The sequence below is a fragment of the Meleagris gallopavo genome, chromosome 6, assembly GCF_905368555.1.
Source record: "Meleagris gallopavo chromosome 6, MGAL_WU_HG_1.1, whole genome shotgun sequence".
Classification (NCBI taxonomy): domain Eukaryota; kingdom Metazoa; phylum Chordata; class Aves; order Galliformes; family Phasianidae; genus Meleagris; species Meleagris gallopavo.
The window spans coordinates 9,976,922-10,003,800 of NC_139409.1; the positions used below are offsets into that span (position 1 = coordinate 9,976,922).

The following is a 26,879-nucleotide window of genomic DNA, read 5'->3' on the forward strand; positions in this document are numbered from 1 at the left end:
CTGTCAAGCATAATTTGCAAAGAGCTGTGAGAAACTCTTCCTTATGAAAATGCAGAACATTATTAAAGCTATTAACTCACATTTTTAATATTAAAGCTCATAATGTAACTCCCTGAAATAGCTCATCTACATCGACTTGCTATTTTCTAAGTCTGTATTAGCCTATAATATAATTATTGGTCTACTTGTTGGTTTGCATTTGTCTTCCAAAACACAAACCAAAAAACGTACATTGCCAGAACTTACTGAAGTGTGAAGAAAAGAGAACAAATGATGCTAAATTATAAAAGAACAGCCTAGACCATTGTGTGATGACACAAATGACATCTTCCCACGGATGCCAGAAGCGATCTGCTGCCATTTGACCAAGCAGAGGTATTCCTTCTGGGACTACTCAGAACATGATTTTCATCTCATTGCTTCCACTCCAGTTCCTGCTCCATATAAACAAATGCAGAAATATTTGTAATAGTATATGCTGTGAGATTGCATAGTTTTATTTATAGATGATATATCATGTTGCTTTTCACTTTACTGCTGACATCTTTGTTATTGTTTTATCAATGCAATATTTAAACATTATGGAATGATCCTGGCAATAGTTAAACAGACTGAGTCTGTAGTTATTGCCTTATATAAATATAGATGTATCTGCATGTGTAAGTGCCTATTTTTACACACATACACATGCACATATTAAAAAAACACGGGGGTAAGCCAAATTAGGGTAAGTTATTAATTTGACATAGGGTATTTCATTGGAGAATCATAGAATCTTCAAGTTGAAAGGGATCTCCAAAGGTCATCTAGTCCAACTTCCCTGCAATGCACAGGGACATGCACAGCTAGATCAGGTTGCTTGGACAGCTGGATTTTATAGCTTACTGGACGGATATGGTATCAGATGTTCTAAAATAAATACATTTTACATCTATCCATGCATTTTAAAATGCAATTATGCTTATGAAAATAAGTAACAAGGAAAGACATATTATATGTCTTTATTCCTAGAAGACATGTTGCTTCTTTTTTGTGGAATGAAAGTAGAGCTACCTTTGTGAACGTTCCGTATGACCTTTCAATGTATGCAGTCTATTTGCCTTATTTTGTTGATGCATGTAAAATCTCTTTATAGAAATAATGCTCACTTTATGTTACTACTTCAAACTACCTTAAAGTGCTGCACAGTGATAGCTTGATGCAAATGTAGCATGTTTCCCACAAGATCATTATAGTCATTCCACAGTCAAGTCCTCTCCTCAGAGCACTCAAATATAACATTTTACAAATAAACTAGCATTAGCTTATACCACAAAGAGGATTAAAGAAGACATGTTGCATGGACAATTCCAGACCAAACAATTAAAGTTAGGCATTATTAGTGCTAACTAATAACAAAGGCATTACATAAGGGATGCTTAGGAGTACCTCAGAACAAACTTTGCTTCCAGCCAAGCTAAAATTAAGAGGACATGACAAAAACAGTTTGGAATAAATAGATAAATATATTTTGCTATATTTACGGCCTCAAAGGTATGCATCCTCAGAAAAAATGCATGTTCATCAGCATCAATGTAAGCTTCCCAGCTGTGGCTCATCTACACCACTGAGCCCCCTCCCCTCATTACCCCCAAGCATATTTTCAATCTGAAACAGCCCTACTTGCCTGCTAACACCTTCAAAGGAACTAACAGTGCAATCTGGACCAATACTGCATCTAAGAAGCTTTTTTGCTGTGGTCTATTTTGGTTATGAATTGGCTCTGCGATGAGAATTCCCAAACTCATTTTGCTCAAAGGCGACCCTTGGCAGAGATGACAGTGGTGGCAGAAGCTCCAGGATACAAATGCAGATACAGACACAGGAGAAGGCATTTCCCTAAATGCTCTGAAGTTGCATACACAGAACTAGTGGTATTATAACATAGCTTTGGTTCCAGGAACAGGTGGAAAATCAGCAGTTGCTACCAGTGACTCTTTGTCAGTAGCCAACATCACCATGCTTGGAGAGGCTGCAAAGATTATTCCACGTAAGGCTGATAGAACTGTTCTCTTGCAAAATTTTCTTCTCCTTTCCCAGGCAGCACTCCTGCATTTGCTGCAACTGCAGGCACATCTTGAGATTTGCCGTCACAAAAAAGAGGTAACTATATATAACTCACCACACAACGCTATCTTTGTATCTGTACAGTCAGGGCTAGTTATCCACAACAATATACTCAAAACTTAGGCTTGGTCATGATTCATTCTGACAAGTTTTAAAATGCAATATAGAGAAGAGATTTGGTTCCCTACCTTTCTTGTAAGTGGCACTTCAATAGGGACGGGGACAACTTCCGCAAGCAGGCAGCCATAAAATGCTACCATGAAAGCAGCAGGATCATTGTTAGGGAATACAAGTGTTACCTGAAACAAAGAGACGTGTTAAAGAGTTCCTGAATTGCATGTTTTATTATGGGCTTCAACTGACAATGGTTGGAGTTTCCATGCTTCCTTTTGGAGAGGTGATTACAGAAACATTTCAGTAATAATCATTCAAATACCTAATGAAGGATCAACGAGGAGTCAGAAGGAATTTCTTCTGATACACATTCCTTTTATGAACTTAGGTCGTAGTTAAACATTTTCGCGATGCATTGTTTCCTACATTGACAATATCTTTCATCTGATTCTCAATTTACTGATTGCTTTGCAGATATTAAATAACCAAGCAAATGGAATAATTTTACATTCTAATTTAGTATTTCCTTTAAGTTACTGAAAACAGTTCTGATTACCCAGACCTACTATATCATTATGTCAATCAGTAACAATTACATTTTGTCTCCCGAGGCTTTGCCTCACACAATAATCTTATTTTAGGACTGGACTGTTTCCAAGCATAGAAGTTTCTGTGTTGTTAGTGAACACAACCAAATGATGTCTAGAGAATTGAATGTCACATCCAGAGATGGCATCATATCATAAAGCTGGTAAAAGGGCTGGAAGGTATGTCCTATGTGGAGAAGTTGAGGACACTTGGTTTGTCTAGTTTGGAGAAAAGATGCCCAGAGGTAACCTCATGGCTCCCTACAAATTCCTGATGAGGAGATGTGCAGAGGAAGGTGTTGGTCTCTGCTCATCATAACCAATGGCAGGATATATGTGAATGCACAAAGCTGTGCCAGGGAATGGTCAGACTGGACAACAGGAAAAAATTCTTTACTGTCAGGTTGCTCAGACACTGGAACAGGCTTCCTAATGAGGTAGTTGATGCTCCATGCCTGTCAGCGTTCAACAGGCATTCAGACAATACGCTCAGTAATACCGCTTTCACTTTTGGCCTTGAAGAGGTGAGGGATCTTTGTATGCTCCTTTCAAATGAACTACTGTACCCTACTCCATCCTACCTTACCCTACCATATCTTACCCTACCCCACCCTATCCTAGATAAAATATTATATATAGAAAATCGCCTGCATGCCCAGTTGGTGGCCATCTTCCCTAAATATGCAAACTGGGCAGCTAAATTCTAAGGACACTACAATCTCTTTAGATCCTCCAGGTACAAAATGAATGGGGATATGTGAGAGCACGGTCTAGCTATGGATTTAGTAGCCTAGAGAGTCCACACCTCTCCTTGCCATCAATTATTCGTTAATGACCTCAGGGGCTGGAACCTGAAGTGGCATGCAAGAGGCACTGCACATAATTTCTATCTTAACTCCTTTGTGTTTGCACATGAGATCAGAATGAATTATCACAGCAACTTAAAATTTGCTGAAACTGTTAATAAGTCTTCAGTTTTAACTGATTTGACATCTGTAGGAATTGCATGTTTCGATGTCTCAGAGCAAAAACACTGTTTTTATATACTGTCCAAGAGTCAGTTGTATGGTTTAGAAATGTGTTCTGTATTTTCTTATGGCATCAAAACAGTTGCCTTCCATAAATTAAACTGATTCCTTCAAGCTAGAAGGAATCAAACTATGGCCAAAAATATCTGTTTTTAAGCTGAAGATTGTAACTTCAGAAACTTCAGAGAAAATATACTGCTATCATGTCTGTAAGCTAGGACATGAACAATACAACTGCTCGAGATGGCTTTGCAGTGAGTGCATGTATTCTCTGAACACAAACCATAAACATCCGCAAGGGAAATGGAAGGAAAGGGTTTTTGCTTGATATACTGCAGGGATAGCAGAGTTTGCTGAGCCCAGCGAACATCTAAAAGATGTTGAATGATCCCAAAAGGTACATTGAGGATTGTTGGTTTTGTTTTGCTCTTTGTTTACATACACACAGTGAAACTGTGGCTGAGAATCTTTTCAAAGGAGCTGACAGAGGTGAAAAACTCTCACTGAAGTCTAGTGGGAATAAGGCAGTAACTTCCTCTTCAAAAGACATTAATCACTAACAGAGCTGTACCAAATAAATAAATAGTGTGTTTAACAGCCAAAAGGGATAAGGCTGAAGGAAAACAAAATACACAGCACACTGTCGAGAATCTGGTTATCTGGCAGATATTTTGGAGAGGAAGCTTAGTTTCCAGGCAGCTGTCTGAGGTGACACAAGGTTGAATTTCTGAAGTTTCTGTAGAAGGCAAATGCAGTTCTTCACGTACTATAATTATATCAGAATCAGAGAATCAAATACAGGCTCATACACTTATTCTTTTGGCTCAGACAAAGAAACTAAGGAGTGATGTAATAGGAGCCATGAAAAATAGAGATTGTACTGATAGAAGATGCTTTTCAAGGGGAAAAGGTCTTTCTGAGTTTGATATCATATTAACATAAGGAAACAATTACCCTCCGATTTAGAAAAGATCACAAATATGCACCTGTATTTCATTTGGTATTTCAAAAGTACCTCTATCTGCTGTCACACAAAATACATTATTTAGAATAAAAAGTCACCTTCAAAGAGGTTAGAAAGCTTTTATGTTATTACAACAGGGGGATAACAGCCACAATAATAGCCTAAAACATCAGCAGTACTGTAACACCTCATCTTCAACATAAAGTCGTTTCAAATGATTGTGTTTCCGTTACACGGAGATGTTAGGCAAGATGTTTTTACAACACAAAGCATATGCTTTCAGTGCTCAGCTATAAACATTTGCTTCACCATAATCTAGGTAGACTTATTTTAGAAGAACTGCAATTTGTTCAGTATGTGTCCTGTGCTAGCTGAACTTCCAGCTTTCAGACTGAATTATCTACAAATCCTTTCTTAATGCTAGGAGATGTCAGTGGTTGTTGCACTAAGTTAATACAAAGATGGGCGGTTGGTAGACAACACAGAGAGAGATGCACATGTCACTGCCCGTTTCTGAACTTTTACAGCCTTCTGGGTGGATTCTCTTAATGCCTACACTTGAACAGCTTGTTTCTTCTGCTGTTGCTTAAACACGTGCTTGTAAATCGAGTAAAAGAGACTCTTCAGATCTTGCTGTCTGAATGCTGTCATTGGAAGCAATTTAGATTAAGGATCTAGAGATCCTTTAGTTGAATGCTTTATGACTTACTTCCAAAAGAAACAAAAAAAAAAGGACTGTTAGGTTTCACTTTTAAATTTTCTTTTTTTTTTTTTACTTCTGGGAAGTATTACTGCACACTTTCATTTTTGAAGCCGTAAGAAAAATATAATGTAAATCGACACATTTCTCACATATGGCACAAGGGAACCAAGTGAACCAGCAATTTAAGGACTGCTATCATACTTTGGAATAGGAATCCTTAATTTCACATTCAAAACTCAAACTACGAAGTCATTACTAAAATGTGCATTTCTGACAGCTTTGTTCTGGAATCTCCATCTTTCATAGCTTAAAGCCAACACAGAATGAGACCGGTGGAAATTTGGATACACATTCTGGCAGAGAAAAGAGGTAGCACAAAGGTAGAAGACTAGCTCTGTAACCCTTGCTTGCCCTCTATGCATATTATCCATTCACCGAGATTCAGCTTCGAGCAGCAACTGAATCAGAGAGGAACAAGAAATGGAAATATTCTCCACATTACCAGTCCGTGTAATTTATTTATTTAACTGGCTGCCAAAATGTTCTTCCTTTGTTTGCCTTTGTCCTCCACTATGTTTCTCTTGTTTCTACCACCTCAACAACTACGAAGTCATTAGTAAGTAAGTTTTAACCACCTCCAGGCTCTATATGCAAACTACTGCTAAACAGACAGCTGCTCTATGTCCAAAAATCACTTTCCATGAGAACATTTATTGCTGATGTTGCCACAACTTCAACTTACTATTCAGCGAATACTAGCTCAAATGATTTAATATACAATTCAAAACATCCATCTGAATGATCAGCCCTTTCCAGAGTGAAAGGCAAACTGCCCTCAGCCCCCAGCATTAATTCCCTCTGGACACCACAAATACCTCAATCTCTCTTTGTTGACATGGCATCTGAACTATTAGAAATTACAAATCACCAAGATACTCACCCTGTCTCCAGGTCGTACCATTGGCTCTTGTTTTGTGCCTAATTTATGTAGTATATTGTAAGCAACCTTCATACTTCTGGTCCAAAGTTTACCTATTAACATAAAAATTGTAGAATTAATTGTAACATTCTGCATGTGTTTTGCAAAGAATATCTCAGCAATAAAAAAATAGTAGGAAAATTTGTATGAATTTTCCAACTAACTGTGATACCATTGCTGCAACTAGTGGAAATATTTAAATATGTACTGGATGCTTTCTTGAACTTCAAGATAGCAACATTTTTATATAAAAAGAAAGAAAGAAAAGAACAGTTTTCTTCAAGGCAAAAGTAGTTATCTTAATATGCAGCAATTGGATCTGAACTCCCGAAGTCAGCTGCTAGAAGTGGTTGAAATATCACAAAGTTAAGATAACTTAAAAGCAAGCTGGACAAGCCTCCCTCCATGAGTATGACTCGGGAATCATGCTTGGCACTTCTCCCAGTCCAGCCCACCAAGGATAAAAGGAAAGGAGTCCCGAGAAGAAGAAACAAGAAAAAAAACAAATCCAACAAACAGAAAACACCCCACAAACCAAAGGGGCACACTGAAGCAGCAGGGACCCTCAGATCCTTAGCACACCTGTATACCATGTTTCACTTTTAATTATGGTCCTTCTTCAGTCTAACTTCGCTTTTTCGTTCCCTACCCTCAACTTTCATTTCATTTGCTCCCAGACATCCCTTCATTTTATCATCTCTCTTCTCCTTTACTTCATCTCTCCATCCCTGCACTTGGCTTATCCTCACAAAGACCTCACCCCAGTATTCTCTAAAGAAAAAATGACCTCATCAAGATGTCATTGGCTCTGTTGTGCCTTTCGTTAATCCTTCAAGTGACCAGCATATCCCAGCTATGCAGGCTCTTTCACAGAGCCTTTGTTTACAGACCTCGTTACTTCCATTTGAACAACACCTACCATAGCAGACCTTGTTCTTGGCTGGCCCTCAGCTCTGTCCTGAAGCAATATTCAGCCTGACAGTAACGAATCTTTAATTCATGCCCAACAATAACTTTAACGATAATAGGTTCTGACAACAGATTACCTATGGGCTTCAGCAGTTCAGGCTCCCAAACAAGCAGTAATTGCCATTTATAACTAAGTCAAGCAGTTGTTATAAGTTCCTCCACATTCTGGATATAAAATGCTATACTACTATATTATTTTAAGTATCAATCTGATATAAAAGTACTGTACAATGAGAAGGCCAGATTTTTCTTTTTTAACTCTTAAGGAAAATTGGAAGGGTCACTGCTGCTTGTTATTGAGAAAGCCCTAAGTGCAATTACTTCTTGTGAAAATGGCAGTATTTTCTCAGCAAATTAAGCTCTGCCAAGTTTTTCACATATTTAAAACTGCTCCAGTATTTGGATGCTGAACTGCCTCAGTGTTCAATTCTGTTCCACTGAAAACAGCATCAATACAGGAGTAGCTCTGCAGAATTAACCCTCATAACAGTATAGTATAAGATGCACTTATTATAAAAAAGTCTTTAAAAGCATCCCTGTTGCAACAGTCAACACTTAGAAAGGATAAGCAAGTAGAATAAAAGCAAAGCATCTTAGAAAAGCAAATGTTCCTTCTCTTAAAGGTTTCTAGCATTAAAGTTTCAGTGGTGATAATCTTAAAAGAATTAGTAGTGATACAGAAACATGGAGAATGGAAATCGAAAGCCTGGCAAAAGTCCTGAATTTGAAGAGCCATCTTTACATAAAACACTTTCCAGCTTAAAAATGAACACTGAGATTTTAATACCTCATCTGAGAGACATAAGGGGGTGCTGTGAAAATTCTACTGGAGAATAAATTTGTTACAAGTCTTAAATTTGCATTTGTAACATATTCACACTCATATTTCTTATATCAAAATTGCCACCTTATGATATTTTCTTTGAGATTTGAACTCCGAAGAGCTATTCCTATTAAAGCATTTATATGCATTCTTTCAGAAGTACATGGTACACAGTACAACTGAACCAAGGAGGGCAGCTGGCATGAGCTGTGCTGGATCTGGAACACAGGGTCTCTCCTGCATCCCTCAGCACTTCCACAGCCCCAGGCCAGCATGCCTCCGCAGTCACCTGCACCCCAGTGCCAGCAGCAGAGGATCCCACCGCGTGCAGGGCAGCCATCTTGTGCACTGATCCCAGAGCAAACCTCACACAGAGTTTGGCCTGGATTGTGCTCAACAGGAAGCTCCCATTTCTCTTCCAGCTTCATTCCTGAAAAAAAAGGGCTGCAAAGCGAGCAGCAATGCAGGAGCTGGAGCCAGGAATGCGTGAGTCACCAGGGCCAGGCCTGCACTGCTGGATGGGGTGCTGCTGGAGGCACACTGAGCTGTGTTTGCTTTGCCACCTTGGCCGTTCAGCCTGCCAGTTCACTGAAAAACACAAAGGGCTTCATGACCACAGGACAAAAGCCCTCAGGAACAGAAAATGTTATAAAGAAGGAAATCTTTGAAGTGCTTCCTTCCTCGCTTCTGCCTAGTTGCAATTCAGAGTAATTCTTCTTTTGTAAACTTGAGAGATTAGACATTGCTGGGAAACAGCTGATTGCTAAAATTTCTCCCACAAATCCCAGTGAGGAGACCTTGCCTTGACCTCAGTAGGGTGCACATCTGCCCTGGGTCGGAGGGTAGCCCCGGAGAGGGAGCAGCTGTGCTCCATCCAGGGCTTTCACCTCATGATGGGCTGATCCTTGTGCAGGGGAAATCCACCATGAAGGCATGTGGCTGCAAAGGAAATCTTGCTGCTGGAGGTTGCTGAGGATATGGTCGTCAGTTCAGCAGGTCTTCCTCAGATAAACATGCTGCCATCCATCTTCTACTAAGTTGGATTCAAGATGGGAGGGCAGGGGCAGGAGACTCAAGCAGCAGTTTCAGGCAGCAGGGGCTGAACCAGTCCACATCTCAGCTCATAATAGCAACACTGCTGTAGCAAACAATAAATCTTTGCTTTCCAGAAGTGATGGAAAGCAAGATCCAGGCAGATACATCCACCTTCAGCACCACTGCTGCACTCAGAGCCTAGGGCCCTCCTTGTATTCACTGCCCTGCCTGGTCCAGTCCAAGTGCCCTCCTGTCTGCCTTACCAGGACATTGGATGCTTGTAGTATTTGTTTCCCCTGGCTCTGACATCCAGCAGTCAAGGAATCATAGAAATGTTTGAGTGGAAGTAAACTTTAAAGGTCATCTGGTCCAACTTCTCTGCAATGAACAGGGACACCTACAGCTCCATCAGGTTCTCTGAGCCCTGTCCAGCCTGTATGTCTCCCAGGACAGGGCATCCACCACCTCTCTGGACACCCCGTTTCAGTACTTCACTACCCTTATTGTAAATAACTTTTTCCATACATCCAGTCTAAATCTCTACCCTTTTAGCTTGAAACCATTTTCCGTTGTCCCATTGCAACAGATCCTGCTAAAGAGTCTGTCCCTCCAGTCTAATTTGAACAATTGTTTTCTTTAGTTTGAAAACAAAGGCTGGATCAGCCAGTTAGAGAGGTTAAGTCACTAGTGAGAGATCTGAGTGCCCAGTGGCACCATCAGGTTACCTTCAGAAAGGGCCAGGCTCCTGCGCATCCTGTGCTGTGTCTGCCAGTCACACGCAGGTGTCCTGGGTAACAGCCTGCAATAGGGACCTGTGTTTTTCAGTTTTCAGGTCCACAACAATCTCCCAAACAAACCAAAGAATCTCCTCAATTAATTTGTGAAAACAAGCCAAACTTGATAAAATTCAGCAAACATACACCAGGCCACTACTAAAATTATAACCTTCTTCTTATCTCTCAACAAGCTGTTTATTTTGGTGTTGGCTTCCAAAATCTTTCAAAACTCTACAAGACACCAAGAAATCAAGCTTTTCCCTGAATCTGTCATTGCCTGACTTCTTTCTAACTGCCTCACCAATTACCAAAATAAATCTTCTAATGACAAACACATCTTCCTTAGCCACTCCTGTCACCTGCCCCAAATATTGCTGCCACACCTGCAAGCCCTAGCAGTGTGTTCATGCAGTAAGGCCAAGTCACCTTTAATGCTCTTCCCACACTTGCAAACCAAGCTCAGCATTCCCAGTGCCCAGCAAGTATCAGCAAGCACGTGATATGGCAGCTATGACTCTGAAGCTGAGCTGTGTCCTGCAGACATCACGCATGCAGATAGCAGGAGTGGATAAAAAACATCACCTCACCTCCTGACAGATGTGACAAACATTGTTAACATCCACGTGGGGCAAATTTCTTTTTTTTTTGTTTTGTGTGTGTGTGTGCTGCTGGAATTATGATTTGCTTGTGTAGCATCAACTCTATAGCAATAACCACTTATTTTAAATGTCACTTGTAATCAATCTTGCTCTAACAGCCTACTCAGAGGGCAGTGTCTCTTACCTACAAAAATTTACAGGCTTGAGTGAATTAATAGCTAAGTCTCATCTGGTTAAGCAACACGTTATGAGGGTAAGGGAGACCACCAGGTCTTAAAACTCAAACAAAAAGGGAACAGTTGATAAAAGATATATACTTTCTATGTGATACTATACTAAATCCCTTTCTCTTCACAGATCAGAAAAAGGACTATACAGTTGTGTTGAATGTAAAGAAGGTTATAAGAGAAAAGCTGCAGAGGGAGAAAAATTGAAGACAAAACAAACCACAGTCAACTCCCTTATTGAATTCCATATGCTTTTAAGAACCACACAGCATTAACTCAGCAAAACCAAACTCGTGGTCGCTTACCAATCTCCATGCACAGCAATTGCGAGAGTGCCAAAACTTAACTGAAAATAATGTTGTCAAACATTCATTCTTTCAAGAACACAATATAACATTTCTTACATTAAAAAGAAAAAAGGAAGACATTAAATCTGGTATAAATGCAGACTTCCTAAAGCAATGAAGGTAAAGGGACACTTTTTTTCCATGCTGCAAAATAATAGTCACAGTTCTGCTACTCTACTAACACTTTCTTCATAAACTAATTAGATCCATCCTAAGCAGCATGGGAAACAGTAATCTTTTTGGAAAAATATCCAAACAAAATAACAAAACCATTTATTGCAGAGAATAAAAGCCTCAGGCACACTCAGAAAAGAGGTAATATTGCTTTTACAGTGCTTGATATTCCAGTAAAAATCACAATTTTGTAATACAGATTTTTTTATAGTTATTTTCTTTGTCAAAGAACAAAAGTGTTAAAGCAATCGTATCATTGATTGATAAGGACCTGTCTTTTATTACTCTCACCTCTGGAAGCAATGAGTCATTTCAGAGATAAGGACAATCTGGTTATGTACTACTTGGCTATGAGCAAAGTTCCCTTTCTCCTCTTGACAACTGTGGAATTCCTGACCTAGAGATCCTGGCCACAAGAGGACACAGGTGGCTGGGGTTTGCACCAGCTGCAGCACAGCTCATGGACGGCTATTTTTGGTCTCTTGTTGTGTTTCAGCCATTTCAAGATACTCCCACTAGAAGGTGTAACACCACTGCTAAGACTACATGACTTCGGCATCAAAATATTTTAAAGAAAGTGTTGCATTAAGGCAATGAGGTTTTCTGAATCAGATATAGTTAACTGGTACTTGTACTGTTGCCTTCTATAATGGTTACAATAAAAGAATTCAAAACTTGCTTATTCCCCAATTGCTTTTGGCTTTTTGCTTTTTCCCCAAGCATTCTGATCCTTCTCAGAATAATCATTCTACACTCAGAAAAGTAGCTGTTATAGCATAAGTAGTAGATAGGATTTAATTGACCTTTATTCATATTTCTCTTCTAAGAAATCACTAAATGTTTCATTTTTAATACCAACAATACCAAAATCGGCTGCCTGACTGCTCTGATTAACTTTAAGTAAGAAATTGCCCTCCTTTTCCTCAAAGCTTATATTAGGTTTCTAGTCAGAGTTCAGATATGCATACAGCCTTATGAAGACGTTTCCCTCCCTTATCTCAGACATTTCAGTTTATACATATTCAGTGATTTGATTTACAAAGGGATTGAGAATAACTTAACTAAGATGTTCTCCGCGTAACCAAGTACCCAGAGGAACAAAATATTTGAGAAATAAGTAACTATTCATAGCATTTCATTCACTAGAAAGAGTTTAAGAGCTCTGAGCACACTGAGTAACAATTACAATTGGGACACTGCAAATAATTTCAAGAATTTAAGCAAATCATTTAAAAAATTTGCTTTTAAACATCAAGTCTGGAAGAAGTACAGCCATTAATTTCTTCCATCTACAATCCAAACATGCTATAGAAGACATAAGTTAGGAAAATATGGTGAACAATCACCTCACAGGTGATACAAGGAATTAAAATTACATAAATTTCTACAGAGGAATGGGAAGGCAGAGATTATTTCAGCCTAGAGCTGGAAGAATAACTTCTTTAAACTCCCTGTCTCTGTGAAAAATGACCTGCAATGTGTAGACACTGAATGGCTGCACAAAACTGAAGAAACACCCGGATCATTTATGATACTGGGGGTACAGCCCAAGAGACAGGCAGGAGAGCAATATTATCTATATTGATCAAGAAAGGAGGAGTTGAAAATGCTTGGTGTGAAGGGAATAAATACTCTTGCTCAACCATAATGTGATTTAGCTGACAGCTACACATCTGTCACAGAGACATCCCTGGAACTCAGACTGGAGAGAAGGAAAGAGGACTAGAATAGGCAGGTAAACCTGGGATCCTGTATGGGGCTGCTGAATCACGGCCTGAACCTTTGATTGATCACCTGAGGCGAGCAATGAGTCAGCCATGGGAGCACAGGTGAAGGCAATTCACCTGTGCTGCAGGAAGGGGTGGAGTCTGGCTCCACCTCTCCTAGACCCATTTAAGAGCCGACTGCCAGTGGGGAAGGATCTCTCTCTGGAGGTCTGCTCCATCAGGAGTTTATCTTGTGAGCCTAGGACAGGGTGAGTGATTTTCTCTTATTTCTCCAATATAATTTCTCCAATATAAAATCTATTAGCCAAGCTCCTGGATATATATATATATATCTATACCATCTGTATATCCATTGATTAAACAATATCTATTGATTAAACAGATCCCTTCACAAGAAATAGGAAAAGAAGCTTTATATAAAAGGAGTAGGGAAGAAAAGATATCATGCAGAATTCTACTCTTGCTCAGAAAGTTGAAGATGAATACGAGCTTCCATGCAGACACGGCAGAGGATAGGAGAGGAGATTGAAGCAGTAGCAGTAAAGAGTAATGGTAATGAAGAAGTGGATGTAACATGCCAACAGTAGACCTCTCAAAACTTGTAATTATTCTTTAAAATCTTGAGTATTTATCAAAATTGTGAATATGTGAAAAACCCTGTAATGGTATTTCCATTAATTGGCAAAGAACACAAAAGAAATGGTGAGATACAAACTCAGAGACTACTGGAAGGTCTCAGTGTTGGTATTTTAAACTTTTAGTCATCTGATAAAAAGAAATGTGTGCAAAGTCATATTAATACCACACGGTAGGATTGTGGGTAGACTCCTCTTTCAAAAGTTTATTACCACAGGGCCAGTGGTACAATTCACAGGGATAAAAAATTATGCTTCTGAGTTCTTTACTGGGATCAAAGCTTAATTTCTTTTAATGTTCAACTTCTTAAGACGCCACAATTGCTAGAAAATAGTACAGAACCAAAACGTGGCATTATTACAGCAAAATCATTCATAAAGTCACAAAATGACAAATCTGTAATAATAATAATGATCTTACAAAGGCAGTTGTAAATTAAGAAAACTAGTAAAAAAAATCATGATGTGTTATGCCAAAAGGAAAGAAAAAGAATGTCAGTTTGAAATCCAGCTAGCAGATAATTCACTCCATCTTCTATGAACTGTGATTTCTCATCTTTTATCTATAAAAAAAATTGCCTTTTTTTAAACATTGGGAAACTATTAAAAGGCAACAGAAAAAATAAGCACAGCTAAATGACAGTAATGAAAAAAAGTTTTTGTCTATTTTTTCTGAGGATTTTAGACAGCTTGGAAGAGATGTTCAGGAGGAGATAGCTTAGGAAAGGGAAAGAAGCTAGGAGGCCTCATGAACCCTCTGGAGGAGCTCTTCAGGTTGATCTATTCAGCTTACTGCCCTTCAGCAGAAGTAGGACATATGCTCTGACTCTGGACAGAATCCCATATTCAGAAATGGTCTGATTCTCACTAATATCTTCATTTCCAGTCCTGTCAAACTTATTTAGGGCATTCAGTAGATGATATGAATAGCTCTTCTGCAAACATATAATTGCAAACTTAGAAATTCTTTTCTACTTCCAAGAAAATGCCTTTAAGGAAAAAAACCATTGATCAGTGGTGAATCGTGTGCCCCCTAATTGAGGTAACTTCTTAACTTTGAGATACCTGAGGGAAAATGTTTCATGCATGACCTTAAGTTCCTAAAGTTCTGGTATGCTTTAAAAGCCTCTAACTCTATTTGCAATCCCAAACTTCTTTTCAGCCAAGGACCATCACTCAATCTCAATCCTGAATGGGAAGGAGCATTCAGCACTGAACAATACCTCTATGTCACAGTATGTAAAAATATTCTCTGCACAGAATATTTGTTATTAATATATTCTCTAGGTCCCTGAGAAGACAGAAATAACAAAAAGCAAAATCATTTTTATCTCCATACCAATAACAGACAGAAATGTTCTGGCTTGCTCTCAAAGTTTCATGGTTATTCATAATAGTCCCTTTGAATATCTCCCAAAAGTATCCTTAACTTCTCAAAATTAGGAGATATTTGACAAAGATAACCTTATGCTTATTTCCATTTGGCCATTCTTGGTACAATAGATTGTCATGAAAAACACACTGACATACACCAACATTCCAAAGATCACACTGAAATAGGTCTTGGCAAATCTATTTCAAGGGTGTATGTTTGCTAGCTTAACAACTATGTACCACAAGAAATAATTCATATTACACTTACTGCAATAGCTGTAGAACACACAAAAAAAATCCTATTTTAACTTCTTCAGGAAGCTGGTAAATTTTTTACACCAGGTTCTGCTTTTTCAAAACAAAACTTGGAAATATCCAAGGGCAATGGATTTAGACTTTAGTCTTCAGGAAAATCTTCCCTAGTACACACTTCCATTTAAAAAGTGATTTTAATTTCCAATCTATGTCTCTATGGATGTATCAGCTCCTCTTTGTATAATAATTCATAATATAATATCTCAGAAACTCATACTTGGACACCAACAGCTTAAGAACTTTTTTTTACCGTACTCAGATATGGAAAAGATGCATAATTTGAGTGCTTTTTTCACTAAACATTTATATATTTACTATAGATACAGACACTACGTACTATACATAACAGCACAAGGAATTCAAAGAATGCTCACCGTAAGTGAGAATATACAGTGGTTTTCCATTTGTATCCATAGTGGTTAGGCAAGGAGCTTTCGGTGAGATGGTCCCCCATCGCTGCAAAGCTGCTTCCAGAGAAGGTGGCCAATTTGTAACCACACCTAATTGTTCCCCACGCATAGCCAACATCTGAGCTCCTTCTGGCTTTGGCTGGTTTGGATCTGGCTGTTGAACTTATGATTATGAAAAGATATACAGTTACCATGTAAATTCTATACCTTGTGTACACCTGTGTAACCAAGAGAATAAGTTACCTTTGCAAAATTTCCTGAAAATAATGATATTAGAAGGTCTTGAGAAGTAACAGAAATAAAACAGAATAACATTTAACTTCAATAGAGACCAAGCAACTGATACAACCTAGGAATGTATGCGCTTTCTTTACACTAGCTCTACAAGCAGGGAAAACTGCTGAGGTAGCATGCATATATTCATCAACCCTTCTTTATTCCTAAAGAGAGAGAGAGAACACTTTTTTCCTGTCAAAAACTCAATAATAAGATGTACTGTAGAACTACTGAAAAACTGTACTCCAGTAAGTCATTAGTAACACATCGATTTAAGTCAGGCTTTGCTAGAACATTCTCATGACCTGCTACAAAGACTATTTAAATCACCATATCATGACAAATCTTAATTCTCAAAACATTGGCCTCCTGAAAAACAAATTTCCATTTATTGACTTTATCCTTGTTTCTATCTTACAGTTTGCTCTTTTTTTTTTTTTTAATGCTCTCTGTTACACAAAGGATGTGTAAAACGTTTCACATGCTCCTGCACTGACAGGTTTTCTCACACTGGTGTTTAAAAGGAATGGCCATAACACACAGCTGAACACCTTCAGAGCAAAGCTTTCCCCTGCTCTCTTCTGCAGTTACATGGCAAGCAGAACCACAGGCAAACAACAGAGACTTTTGATTCTACTGTACTATATCCAAGCTCACTACAAGCAGATTCCACTGAAAATCAACACTTTTTGGTACTTGCCAGTACAGGGAGGGCTTACTTAGCTTTCTAGGAAGTCAATGTGCGATACAAACATTTTACAGAGTTTTAATAAGAGATCCCCAAACATTTTGAAAAACAGTCATTTTACCTTCTAACAATTCCTCAAAGTCATCTACAAAGAACTCTCGTAATGGTGGTCGTTTGGGCCGTTTTAGTGTATTGACCAGCTGCTGAATCTTTGCTGACACTCTGCTGCTCACTGGTACTCCTGCAGGACAGGGATCAATGGAGACATCAGTTGATCGCTATGCTGAACGCCACCAGAGGTTAAGTGGGGTAAGAAAAGGGCTAGGACTGCAAGGCCACAACTACAGTTTCATGCCATCTCGTGACTGCAATTCAATTCAACATTAAGACATTAAGATCATTTGAGCATAAGGGAATAATGATGGCTAGTATAAATAAAAACAATACAATAACGTTAGAGTGAGCTTGCAAAGTTAGAGGGGAAAAGCACACAGACCAGGAGAGAGAAACACAGTGAAAAAACACTCCGTACAGTGAATGCTTGTAACTTCAGAGAACTTTTCTAGGAGGTAAGAAGATGGGCATTGGTTCTCCCCATGATTACTGGTTACACCAACATTGACTGACAAGAGTACTTCAGCAGACAGCAGCTCTGCAAGGAGTGTGGCTCATAGGCTTTGCCCCATCATTATTCTTGATTGTTCTTTACACCGCAGTGGACATCTGTCCAGTACCCATCTTCAACATGACCAACATCTTTGTATTATTTCAACATGACCCTGTATTCCCCAGAAGTCCCTACAGCCAATTCCATCAGCCAGCAATCTCTGAGGGCAGCATGCTTGTCCATACATCACTTTGAAAAATACAATTATGAACAGCAGCATAGGCTGCAGGGGCTATGGGTGCCTTTTATAACATAATCCCACCAATCGTCTCCCCCATTCTCCTTCCCTGGTAGAGTTCAAAACCTCTGTACCATTCATGTCACCTGATCCTGAACTAATAGCTTTCTGTCACTGCATTGCAGAAATTTCCCACCCTTCTGTAAGGCTGGCTATCGCTTTTCTACCAAGTGGTTTTTATAGCTGAAGCTGCTATGTTTAGATGTAATACACTTGGTCAACAATTCCACACTTCACTGAGATATGTTTTAATATGTTTTAGAAAAGAGGAGTAAATAAGAAAGGGTTTACAAATAACTGTTTTTCAAAAAAAAAAAAATACACTCAGAAAATGAAACTCCAAATAGGACACTTCTTAAGATGTAGCCACCCTATTATGTCATATTCTTGGCCCTTTAAAAAACAGCCAAGCTGTAGCCACATATCATGATAAGAGCAGAAAAGCAGATCTAGAGAGATCTGCTGCTTTCATTTTGCCAAGCAATTTCTACAGGGAATCAGTCCTGCTGATTAAGAAATATTTCTCTATGTCAGCTTCATGTATATCAGTTCATTTTTGGACTCCAAAGATGCTGTAACTTTTTACGTCTTTACATCACAATTGTCTAGAAGAAATGGAGAGCAGACAGATACACTAACTTTTGAAGATTACAGTACTCAAAAAGAAAGCAATTTGAATTTATGACATACCATCACCAGTTTCCATAAGTTCAGCATTTCCATACTTTGGTGCCACCCGTGCTGTTGATCCTTGTGGTCTTTCTACTTGTATTGAGTGTTCTGAAGTGTAAGTGGTAACATCTGGAGGGGCAGAATGATTTTCTGTGAAAAACAAGTTAAAAGGTTTAACCATGTACCTCTAGTGTTGAAGGGCAGAAAAACAAAAGGGAGAGGAGAGAGCATTTGTTATTTTTGATTTTCAGCATTCAAACAGGCACTGAAGTTAATGCACAAAATGAATGTATTCAACTATAAAGTACATCATAATTTTAATATATCAAGTTTTCTTTGATTAAAACAAGGGCCATATATCTGCAAGCATGCAAGCACTAAGCTAAAAAAAAATGATATAATTAGGTTGTTGGTTCTACACCGATATTTAATTTTATACTAAGTTAAATTTTGTGGACAGCTTCCAATAGAAAAAGACCCAGAAAAATATACTCCTCACAGATAATTGCATTAGTTTTTCAAAATAAAAGCAATATGGCACATTGTCAGTCACTTGCAAGTGCCAATGCTCACTTGCTTTTATAGCCTATGTATTTTGAATATGTCAATTTTGTTTAAAAAAGGAAATCACTGGTTTGCTAAGAAAAAAAGAAAAACCAATGCAACCACAGCAGGGCTGGGATCTAGGGGAAAGAAATAAAGTGGAAAGAAACATGAACTTTACATTCTGCATGGACACTTGCTTGTCTACTATTTTTAGACAGAGCTATTTCAATTCTTCCGCACAACAAAGGCTTGCCTTCCAGAAGGCAAACACAATTTGATCTGACTCATTCCAGCGCTCCTAAACAATTCCACAGAGCTAATCTTTCTCTTTCATAGCCTGATAGCTCAGCATGCAATCACAGTTTGTTTTCGCATGTTTTCAGGTCTTAGTGTCTATTACCTACGTATTGTGTACTATTTTTACCCTTTCTCTAATAATTTTTTCCATGTTTTTAGCAGCATTGGGTAGATGGAGATAAGTGCCATGAGCAAACAACTTCTCTCTTTATTGACATAAATGATCCCCAGCAGCCTCTGAGATACAAAACAAAATAAGTCTTCATATTGCTGCCAATGAAGTGAAGAGAAATGCTCTCCATTTTATAATAGGGAACGAGCCTTTAAGATACAAAAATTCTGGAAAAATTACATCTTACATTCAAGATGCATTTTTTAGTAAATATCTTCTATAAACATTATGATGCCATAAATATACTGTAACACCGACTTCCACAACAAAGAAGTTTTATCTGAAATGTAGCAATCAAGCATTTCCATGGGTCTTGAACTTTGGGTCATTGTAATTCTTGTGCATTCAATCACAAATTCACATACCATCAGCAGAGAAAAACAGCCATCATGGCTATAACTACAGTATACAGATGCTATATTAGATGTCTATTTTTGTGTATGTCAAATTTGAATGCAGAATTTGACAGAATATCATCATGAAAAATTAAAATGATATTAATGTCTATAGTTGTTATTTAATGTTCATATTCATGAATATCACAAACACTGCTGCAAGTGGTTGAAGAAAATACGAGATGTTTTACTGTGCCACTCAAAAATATTTTGCACCCTACATGTGCCCATTTGAGCCTTTGATTCTGATCACATCCACTCTTAGCATTTTACTGAAAGAAGACTTTATATTGTGTTATAAGTGACCAATTGAAGTATAATAGCTTGGACCATGAAGCTTATACTGGTAATTATTTGAATAATGTCTCCATTTTAGACGTCTTGTCATTTATCAAGTGTTTCAGACTCAGCACAATTTCTGCCCTTTCTTGCTAAGTGGCAGCGTTTTATAGACCGCTATTGAATTACCCAATAAATAAGTCAATTAAAAAATGCTGATGTTTATCTTTTTATCTTCTACTTATAATGCTCTTTTGCTATGCAAAATTGAGAGAGGAATGTGACTAAGAAAAGAATTGTACTTAGTCAGCTATTAGAAACATGAGAAACTGTTTTTTATTAGCTATAATTGTCTACATCTCTCCAACAAAACATTTCCATCTTTGAGAGTTTACAACGCAAACTGGATTTGAGTTGAAGTTAAAACCTTTCAGGTTTTAACGCTGATAAGATTTCTTTAATGCACAGGAGAGAAGACACATGACCTGTAGCAACACGGAGCAAAGATGCTTTCCCTTTAGATCTATACAGATGAAATCAAATATTTCTTTGTAACACGTGGCACTAGCAGGGTGAAATAAAATGAGAAAGAAGAGTCCCATTCTTTTGTAAAAAGGCTTCCTTTGGAAGAACCACCACTGGCACTTGAAAGTACCCCAGAAAAGTTCTATTCTCTACATAGTCACCACTGGCTGGCCAAAGAATGGGGTTTTAGCACAGGAGGTACATCTGCTACCTACATTTCTATTAAGAAGAATCCTTATCTTACAGAAAAGGAACAATAAGGCTTGTCTTGCCCTCTTTCTGTGCAGGATCTGCTAAACAGATTTCATATCATGGCAATATCTACAGCTGTAGGTTGTAGATACACGTTTACAAATCTTCAGTCAGTTCCCCTCTCAGAGTTAGGCTTGGAGCAATGAAAATCACACAGACAAAAATTTGATCTGAATGACTTCTGAAGAAAATGTTAATTATTACTTTATGTGAAATGTATTCTTTTTGTGCAGAACAGTCAATGCAGGCTTAGATAACACAATCTGGACAAAAATGCTTGGTCTTATGTCAGGTAACTAGAAGTAATGTTTGAGGTTTAGTTAAGAATAATCATCCTGATATTTCTGCTGATGAAAAAGTAGAAAACCGGGACAGCTGCATGACTTCAAAGAAGTTTCTCCATGAAACACACACATTCTTGCACCTCCTTTCCCTATCTACTCCAATATTCCTGCTGTAGAAGATCATAGACTGAACAGCTGTTTCCAGTTAGGACTCTTCATTTCTGCCACTGGAGTCATGCAATTTAAGCCATTTCTTGAAAATGAGAAAGAAGCAATAATTCAGAACACAGTCATGTAGGGACAGAGGCTGTATGTTGACTGAATCCCGTGATCAAGGAGAAGCAGAGAGGTAGAGTAATACTTTCCAATGGAACACTAGAAGCACAGAAAGCACTATGAATTCAGATACTCCAGGAATTCAAAGAACATCCCTACAATGCTGTACTTGTATAGTCGTACTGTACTATACATCAGCTGACTTTTGCCTGTATTAAAATAATATCCAGGTGACAGAGGCTATTTTAAACTAGTCATTTGTATCAAAAGTTGATACTCCTCAGATCACATAAGGACTTCAAGGTTGCCAAAGATCTATCTTTCATGCCTTATGGCACATGTTTTTATATTGGTTTTAACAGAAACTTATATAGCCTTTAATTTGAATTGAGGTCTTTGATTTTCAAACAGAAACATATAAAGGAAACATTAAGAGTACCTAAAAAGATCAAAAGTTTAAAGTGAGATATTCAACACTTCAATCTATATAAATTTATAATCACAAGTAAGCACTGTGTGATTATCACCACACAAACTTTCTGAGCTCTGGGATGTGTTTTCTGACCTTGGTTTTTATTAGGTTCAAAAAATTCAGAAAAAGGAAAATTATATACCTCAATTATCATCTGTGCAGCTTCTGTTACTTTTTCCAATGATCTTAGCAACAAAGATTGATGGTAACCTTAAGATCATAGTCTAAAGCTGTTAGCAAATATCAGTTATACTTCGTATTCAAATGACCTTTACATTCATACATCACAACTACTGTCCTACTGGTGATGCCATTTAATGTATCTTATCATCAGAATAAAAGTATACATACACTGAGGTAAGTTTATCTATTTCCTTCAATTGAGAGATGTTTCCAGTCAACAAAAAAGAAAAGAAAAAAAAAAGTAGTATTTTCCCTCTTCCACAAAATACTGACAACTTAATTTAGTTCTAAAAATGCTGTATTATTTACTGCAAACTCAGTGATTATGAGAGAAGACTTACTGTGCTAGATTTAAAATTACTGAAATGTCACACTCTAAAGAAGCTATATTTAAAGACATATTAAGACCTGGTGTGTGAGTAACCTTTTAAGAGTTTGGATAAATTTAATTCTGTACACTATAATTTCCTCTAGCATTTTAAGATGAAGTCAGAGAAAATAACTAAATGCAATGATTAATGTGTCCAGGAGTGCATGTATTTCTGTAACAAGGTTCTAAGCTATTCATTTAGCATGAATTTAAAAATACAGTACAATTTCTTCCTCTGTCTGCAATTCAGCAATTCCACATCATGGTGAGAGGATTACTCATCTGAAAATATAGGTGTTACATCAAGCTATACTGACAGCATATAAAATCAGGAACATTTCAGGTGTTTTCATGTATCTCATTACATATACTTGAAAAGGAATGATCAGCTGAGGAACACTCAAATAAAAAATGGCATTTAGTATGTGCAACAGAATGGTACCCAGGTTGCTTGATCTGTTCCAATATAGAGTTCACCAGTTTTTTAGTGAGAGAGCCCAATAAACAGCCATAGCAAGAATGCACCCAAAGCAGATGCTTCACGTGATTAACAGCAGCTACTGGAGAACTAAGGGAGAACAAGCTTTGCTTTCCATATGGCTAATTTAATACCACCTTGGTCAAATGAAGACTAACGGCAATAGCTCAATGTCCAGAAACAGTTAATGTCTGTGAACTTCAGGCTCATAATTCTGGACCTTATTCTCACCAACAGGGATGGACTTGTTAAGGAAGTAAAGGTTGGGGGCAGCTTGAGTTGTAGTGATCATGAGATGGTGGAGTTCAAATCCTGAGTGGAAGAAGCAAAGCAGTAAGTAGGATTGCTACCCTGGACTTCAGGAGAGCCAACTTCAATCTCTTCCGGGACCTACTTGGAGCTATCCCGTGGGCTCGGGTGTTAGAAGGTAAGGGGGCCTCTGAGAGCTGGTCAGCATTTAAACAGCTCTTCTTCCAAGCTCAGGATCGGTGCGTCCCTGTGAGCAAGAAATAGGGAAAAGGTGGCAGGAGACCTGTGTGGATGAGCAAGGAGCTCATGCGCAAGCTCAAAAGAAAGAAGAAGGTCCATGAAATGTGGAAAAAGGGTCTGACCACTTGGGAAGAATATAGGAATGTAGCCAGGGCCTGCAGGAATGCAACGAGGAAGGCTAAAGCCCGTCTGGAATTGAATCTGGCTAAAGTGATAAAGGATAATAAAAAAGGCTTCTTCAAGTATGTTAACAGCAAAAGGAAAACTAGAGAGAATGTGGGCCCATTACTAAGTGAGGGGGGGGTTCTGGTAACGGGGGATGCTGAGAAGGCAGAGATACTGAATGCCTTCTTTACTTCCATCTTCAGTGAAAAGGTTCTCCCTCAGGTTTCCCACACCCTGGAGGTTAGGGAGAGGGTCTGGGGAATAGGAGACTTCCCTTTAGTCAGGAAAGAGGACGTGCGTGAGCACCTAGGCAGTACTAAGGTCCACAAGTCCATGGGACCTGATGGGGTGCATCCACGTGTGCTGAGGGAGCTGGCGGAGGTCATTGCCGAACCGTTCTCCATCATTTTTGAGAGATCTTGGATAACAGGGGAGGTCCCTGAAGACTGGAGGGTAGCCAATGTCACTCCGGTCTTCAAAAAGGGCAAGAAGGAAGATCTGGGTAATTATAGGCCTGTCAGCCTCACCTCTGTCCCTGGAAAGGTGATGGAACAGCTTGTGCTGGATACCATCTCCAGACAACTGGGAGAAAAGGAGGTTATCAGGAGTAGTCAGCATGGGTTCACCAAGGGGAGGTCGTGCTCGACCAACCTGGTGGCCTTCTATGATGCTGTCACATGCTGGGTGGATGGGGGAAGAGCGGTAGATGTAGTCTACCTTGATTTTAGAAAGGCATTTGATACTGTCTCCCACGACATCCTTATAACAAAGCTGAGGAAGTGTGGGATAGACGAATGGACAGTGAGGTGGGTTGAGAACTGGCTGACTGGCAGAGCGCAGAGGGTCGTCATTGGTGGTGCAGAGTCTGGCTGGAGACCTGTGACCAGTGGTGTCCCCCAGGGGTCTGTGCTGGGTCCAGTCTTGTTCAACATCTTCATCAATGACCTTGGTGAGGGGATAGTGGCCACCCTCAGCAAGTTTGCTGATGATACAAAGTTGGGAGGATTGGCTGACACGCCTGAAGGCTGTGCTGCCATTCAGTGAGACCTGGATAGGCTGGAGAGCTGGGCAGTAAGAAACCGGATGAGGTTCAACAAAAGCAAGTGTAGGGTCTTACACCTAGGGAGGAATAATTGCATGCACCAATACAGGCTGGGGGATGAGCTGCTGGAGAGGAGCTCTGCAGAGAGGGACCTGGGCGTCCTGGTGGACGACAGGTTGGCCATGAGCCAGCAGTGTGCCCTCGTGGCCAAAAAGGCCAATGGCATTCTGGGGTGCATTAAGAAGAGTGTGTCCAGCAGGTCGAGGGAGGTGATCCTCCCCCTCTACTCTGCCCTGGTAAGGCCTCATCTGGAGTACTGTGTCCAGTTCTGGGCTCCCCGGTACAAAAAAGACAGGGATCTCTTGGAAAGAGTCCAGCGGAGGGCCACAAAGATGGTGAAGGGCCTGGAGCATCTCCCCTATGAAGAAAGGCTAAGTGAACTGGGTCTGTTTAGCCTTGAGAAAAGACGACTGAGAGGGGACCTGATCCAGGTTTATAAATATCTGAGGTGTGGCGGCCATAGTGGTGAGGCCAGTCTCTTTTCAGTGGTACGTGGAGACAGGACAAGGGGAAACGGACATAAGCCGCAGCATAGGAAGTTTCACACGAATGTGTGTAAGAACTTCTTTACGGTGAGGGTGACGGAGCACTGGAACAGGCTGCCCAGGGGTTGTGGAGTCTCCTTCTCTGGAGATATTCAAGTCTCGCCTGGACGCCTACCTGTGCGACCTGGTGTAGGGAACCTGCTTTGGCAGGGGGGTTGGTCTCGATGATCTCTAGAGGTCCCTTCCAACCCCTACAATTCTGTGATTTTGTGATTCTGTGAATGGAAATAAAGCCTCAACTTCATAGGATCTTTCCAAAGGATATAGACAAGCTATCAATAATAACACCAGTTCCCTTTTCTAAAGGTAAGTAATAATCTTTCTCAAGGGTTATAACAGTTAGATATTCCAGCCCAAGTATTCCAGATTTCATGAACAAGATCTACTCTTAACAGAGAATTACCAAAAATCACTCAAGCTATGTAATCAAACTATTGAAGATGTAGGAGAATCTCATATGCAAGCAATCCTTAATGCTTCATGCATTTATTTTCCTTACTTTAGTGCTAAGTAACGAAATTCATGAGAATGCACATTTATGATATTTTGGAGCCAATAAATAAACCATGCTAGTCATAGCAGAAATTTACCCCTAAATCTTAATTGCTTTCTTTTCAAAATTAAGAACATAGGAATAGATTTCCATATTAAAGATGTAAACTGGAAAGAAAAGAAAAGAAAAGAAAAGAAAAGAAAAGAAAAGAAAAGAAAAGAAAAGAAAAGAAAAGAAAAGAAAAGAAAAGAAAAGAAAAGAAAAGAAAAGAAAAGAAAAAGCATAAGAAAGACTTTTGTAAGGCTTCAAATGGCAGCAACAGCTGTCTGTGAGGGACAAAATTCACATTAAACTGAAGATACTGAAAATGTCAGTATACTAACCTATATGTGTTTGAGCCATAACATCAGCTAGTCTGTGTGCAGCACCACTGCCTCCACTTTGTGTTGAGGAGGAGGAAGTGGTTGACGTGGTAGAGCCATGGATTGCTTGACTGATCCAGTGTTCCATGTTTATACTCCCCTGACTCGAGGTAGGAGTTCCCTGGGAGTCGCCCTGCACAGAGCCTTCATCTTCTGATCCAGAAGAAGTATCTAATAATTAAAAATAGCCTGTTACTTACCCTGCTTTTATTTGTTTGAACTAGAAATAAGGCACATTCATGTCACAAATCCAAAGAAAACTGCCATAAAGAAAAACTTGTGAAGGCAGGCAAACACAATAAGAAAAGATTGCAATACTGCGAATCCTGAAACTAAAGTCAATTGCAAACTGTGCACTGAGAGCTTTCCCACAGTAACACCGTGGCTCGTGTACTATCCTATGAAAATAAAGTTTCTTCCTTTATCATGCAACTTGAGATCTTCTGCAGATCTCCAACTGCGTATTAACAATGGAACACTTTCCCAAGCTCACTCCAGAGTCTGTAAAAAGCCCACCCATCAGTAAGAAACTGAGTCCCAGCGTGATTCTGGCTATGTAGTAAATTCAAAGAGAGGTGGTACAACAAATCATAAAGGTAACTGTTAAGGAATAAACCAGAAACATGGAAGATGCGTTAATCACGTATTGGATTACAAGTTTGCCATATTTAGTGTCTCTTAAGTTCAAAAAGATGTTAGTT

General features: G+C 39.1%; 1 protein-coding gene across 5 annotated transcripts in view; it reads right to left on the reverse strand.

The window, feature by feature from the left end:
- DIP2C (DIP2 acetate--CoA ligase C (putative)) overlaps positions 1-26,879 on the reverse strand; it is a 290,423-nt gene that overhangs the window by 82,018 nt on the left and 181,526 nt on the right. For 4 of the 5 annotated variants that reach the window (XM_085227048.1, XM_085227047.1, XM_085227046.1 and 1 more), the window contains 6 exons: positions 26,140-26,349; positions 18,452-18,583; positions 16,978-17,097; positions 15,857-16,054; positions 6,443-6,534; positions 2,295-2,405 (listed from right to left, as the gene is read on the reverse strand). In XM_085227048.1, coding sequence (XP_085083174.1) covers positions 2,295-2,405; positions 6,443-6,534; positions 15,857-16,054; positions 16,978-17,097; positions 18,452-18,583; positions 26,140-26,349 — 863 coding nt within the window. The remainder of the gene's footprint in view (positions 1-2,294; positions 2,406-6,442; positions 6,535-15,856; positions 16,055-16,977; positions 17,098-18,451; positions 18,584-26,139; positions 26,350-26,879) is intronic. The other variant, XM_085227045.1, reaches the window with a different exon arrangement.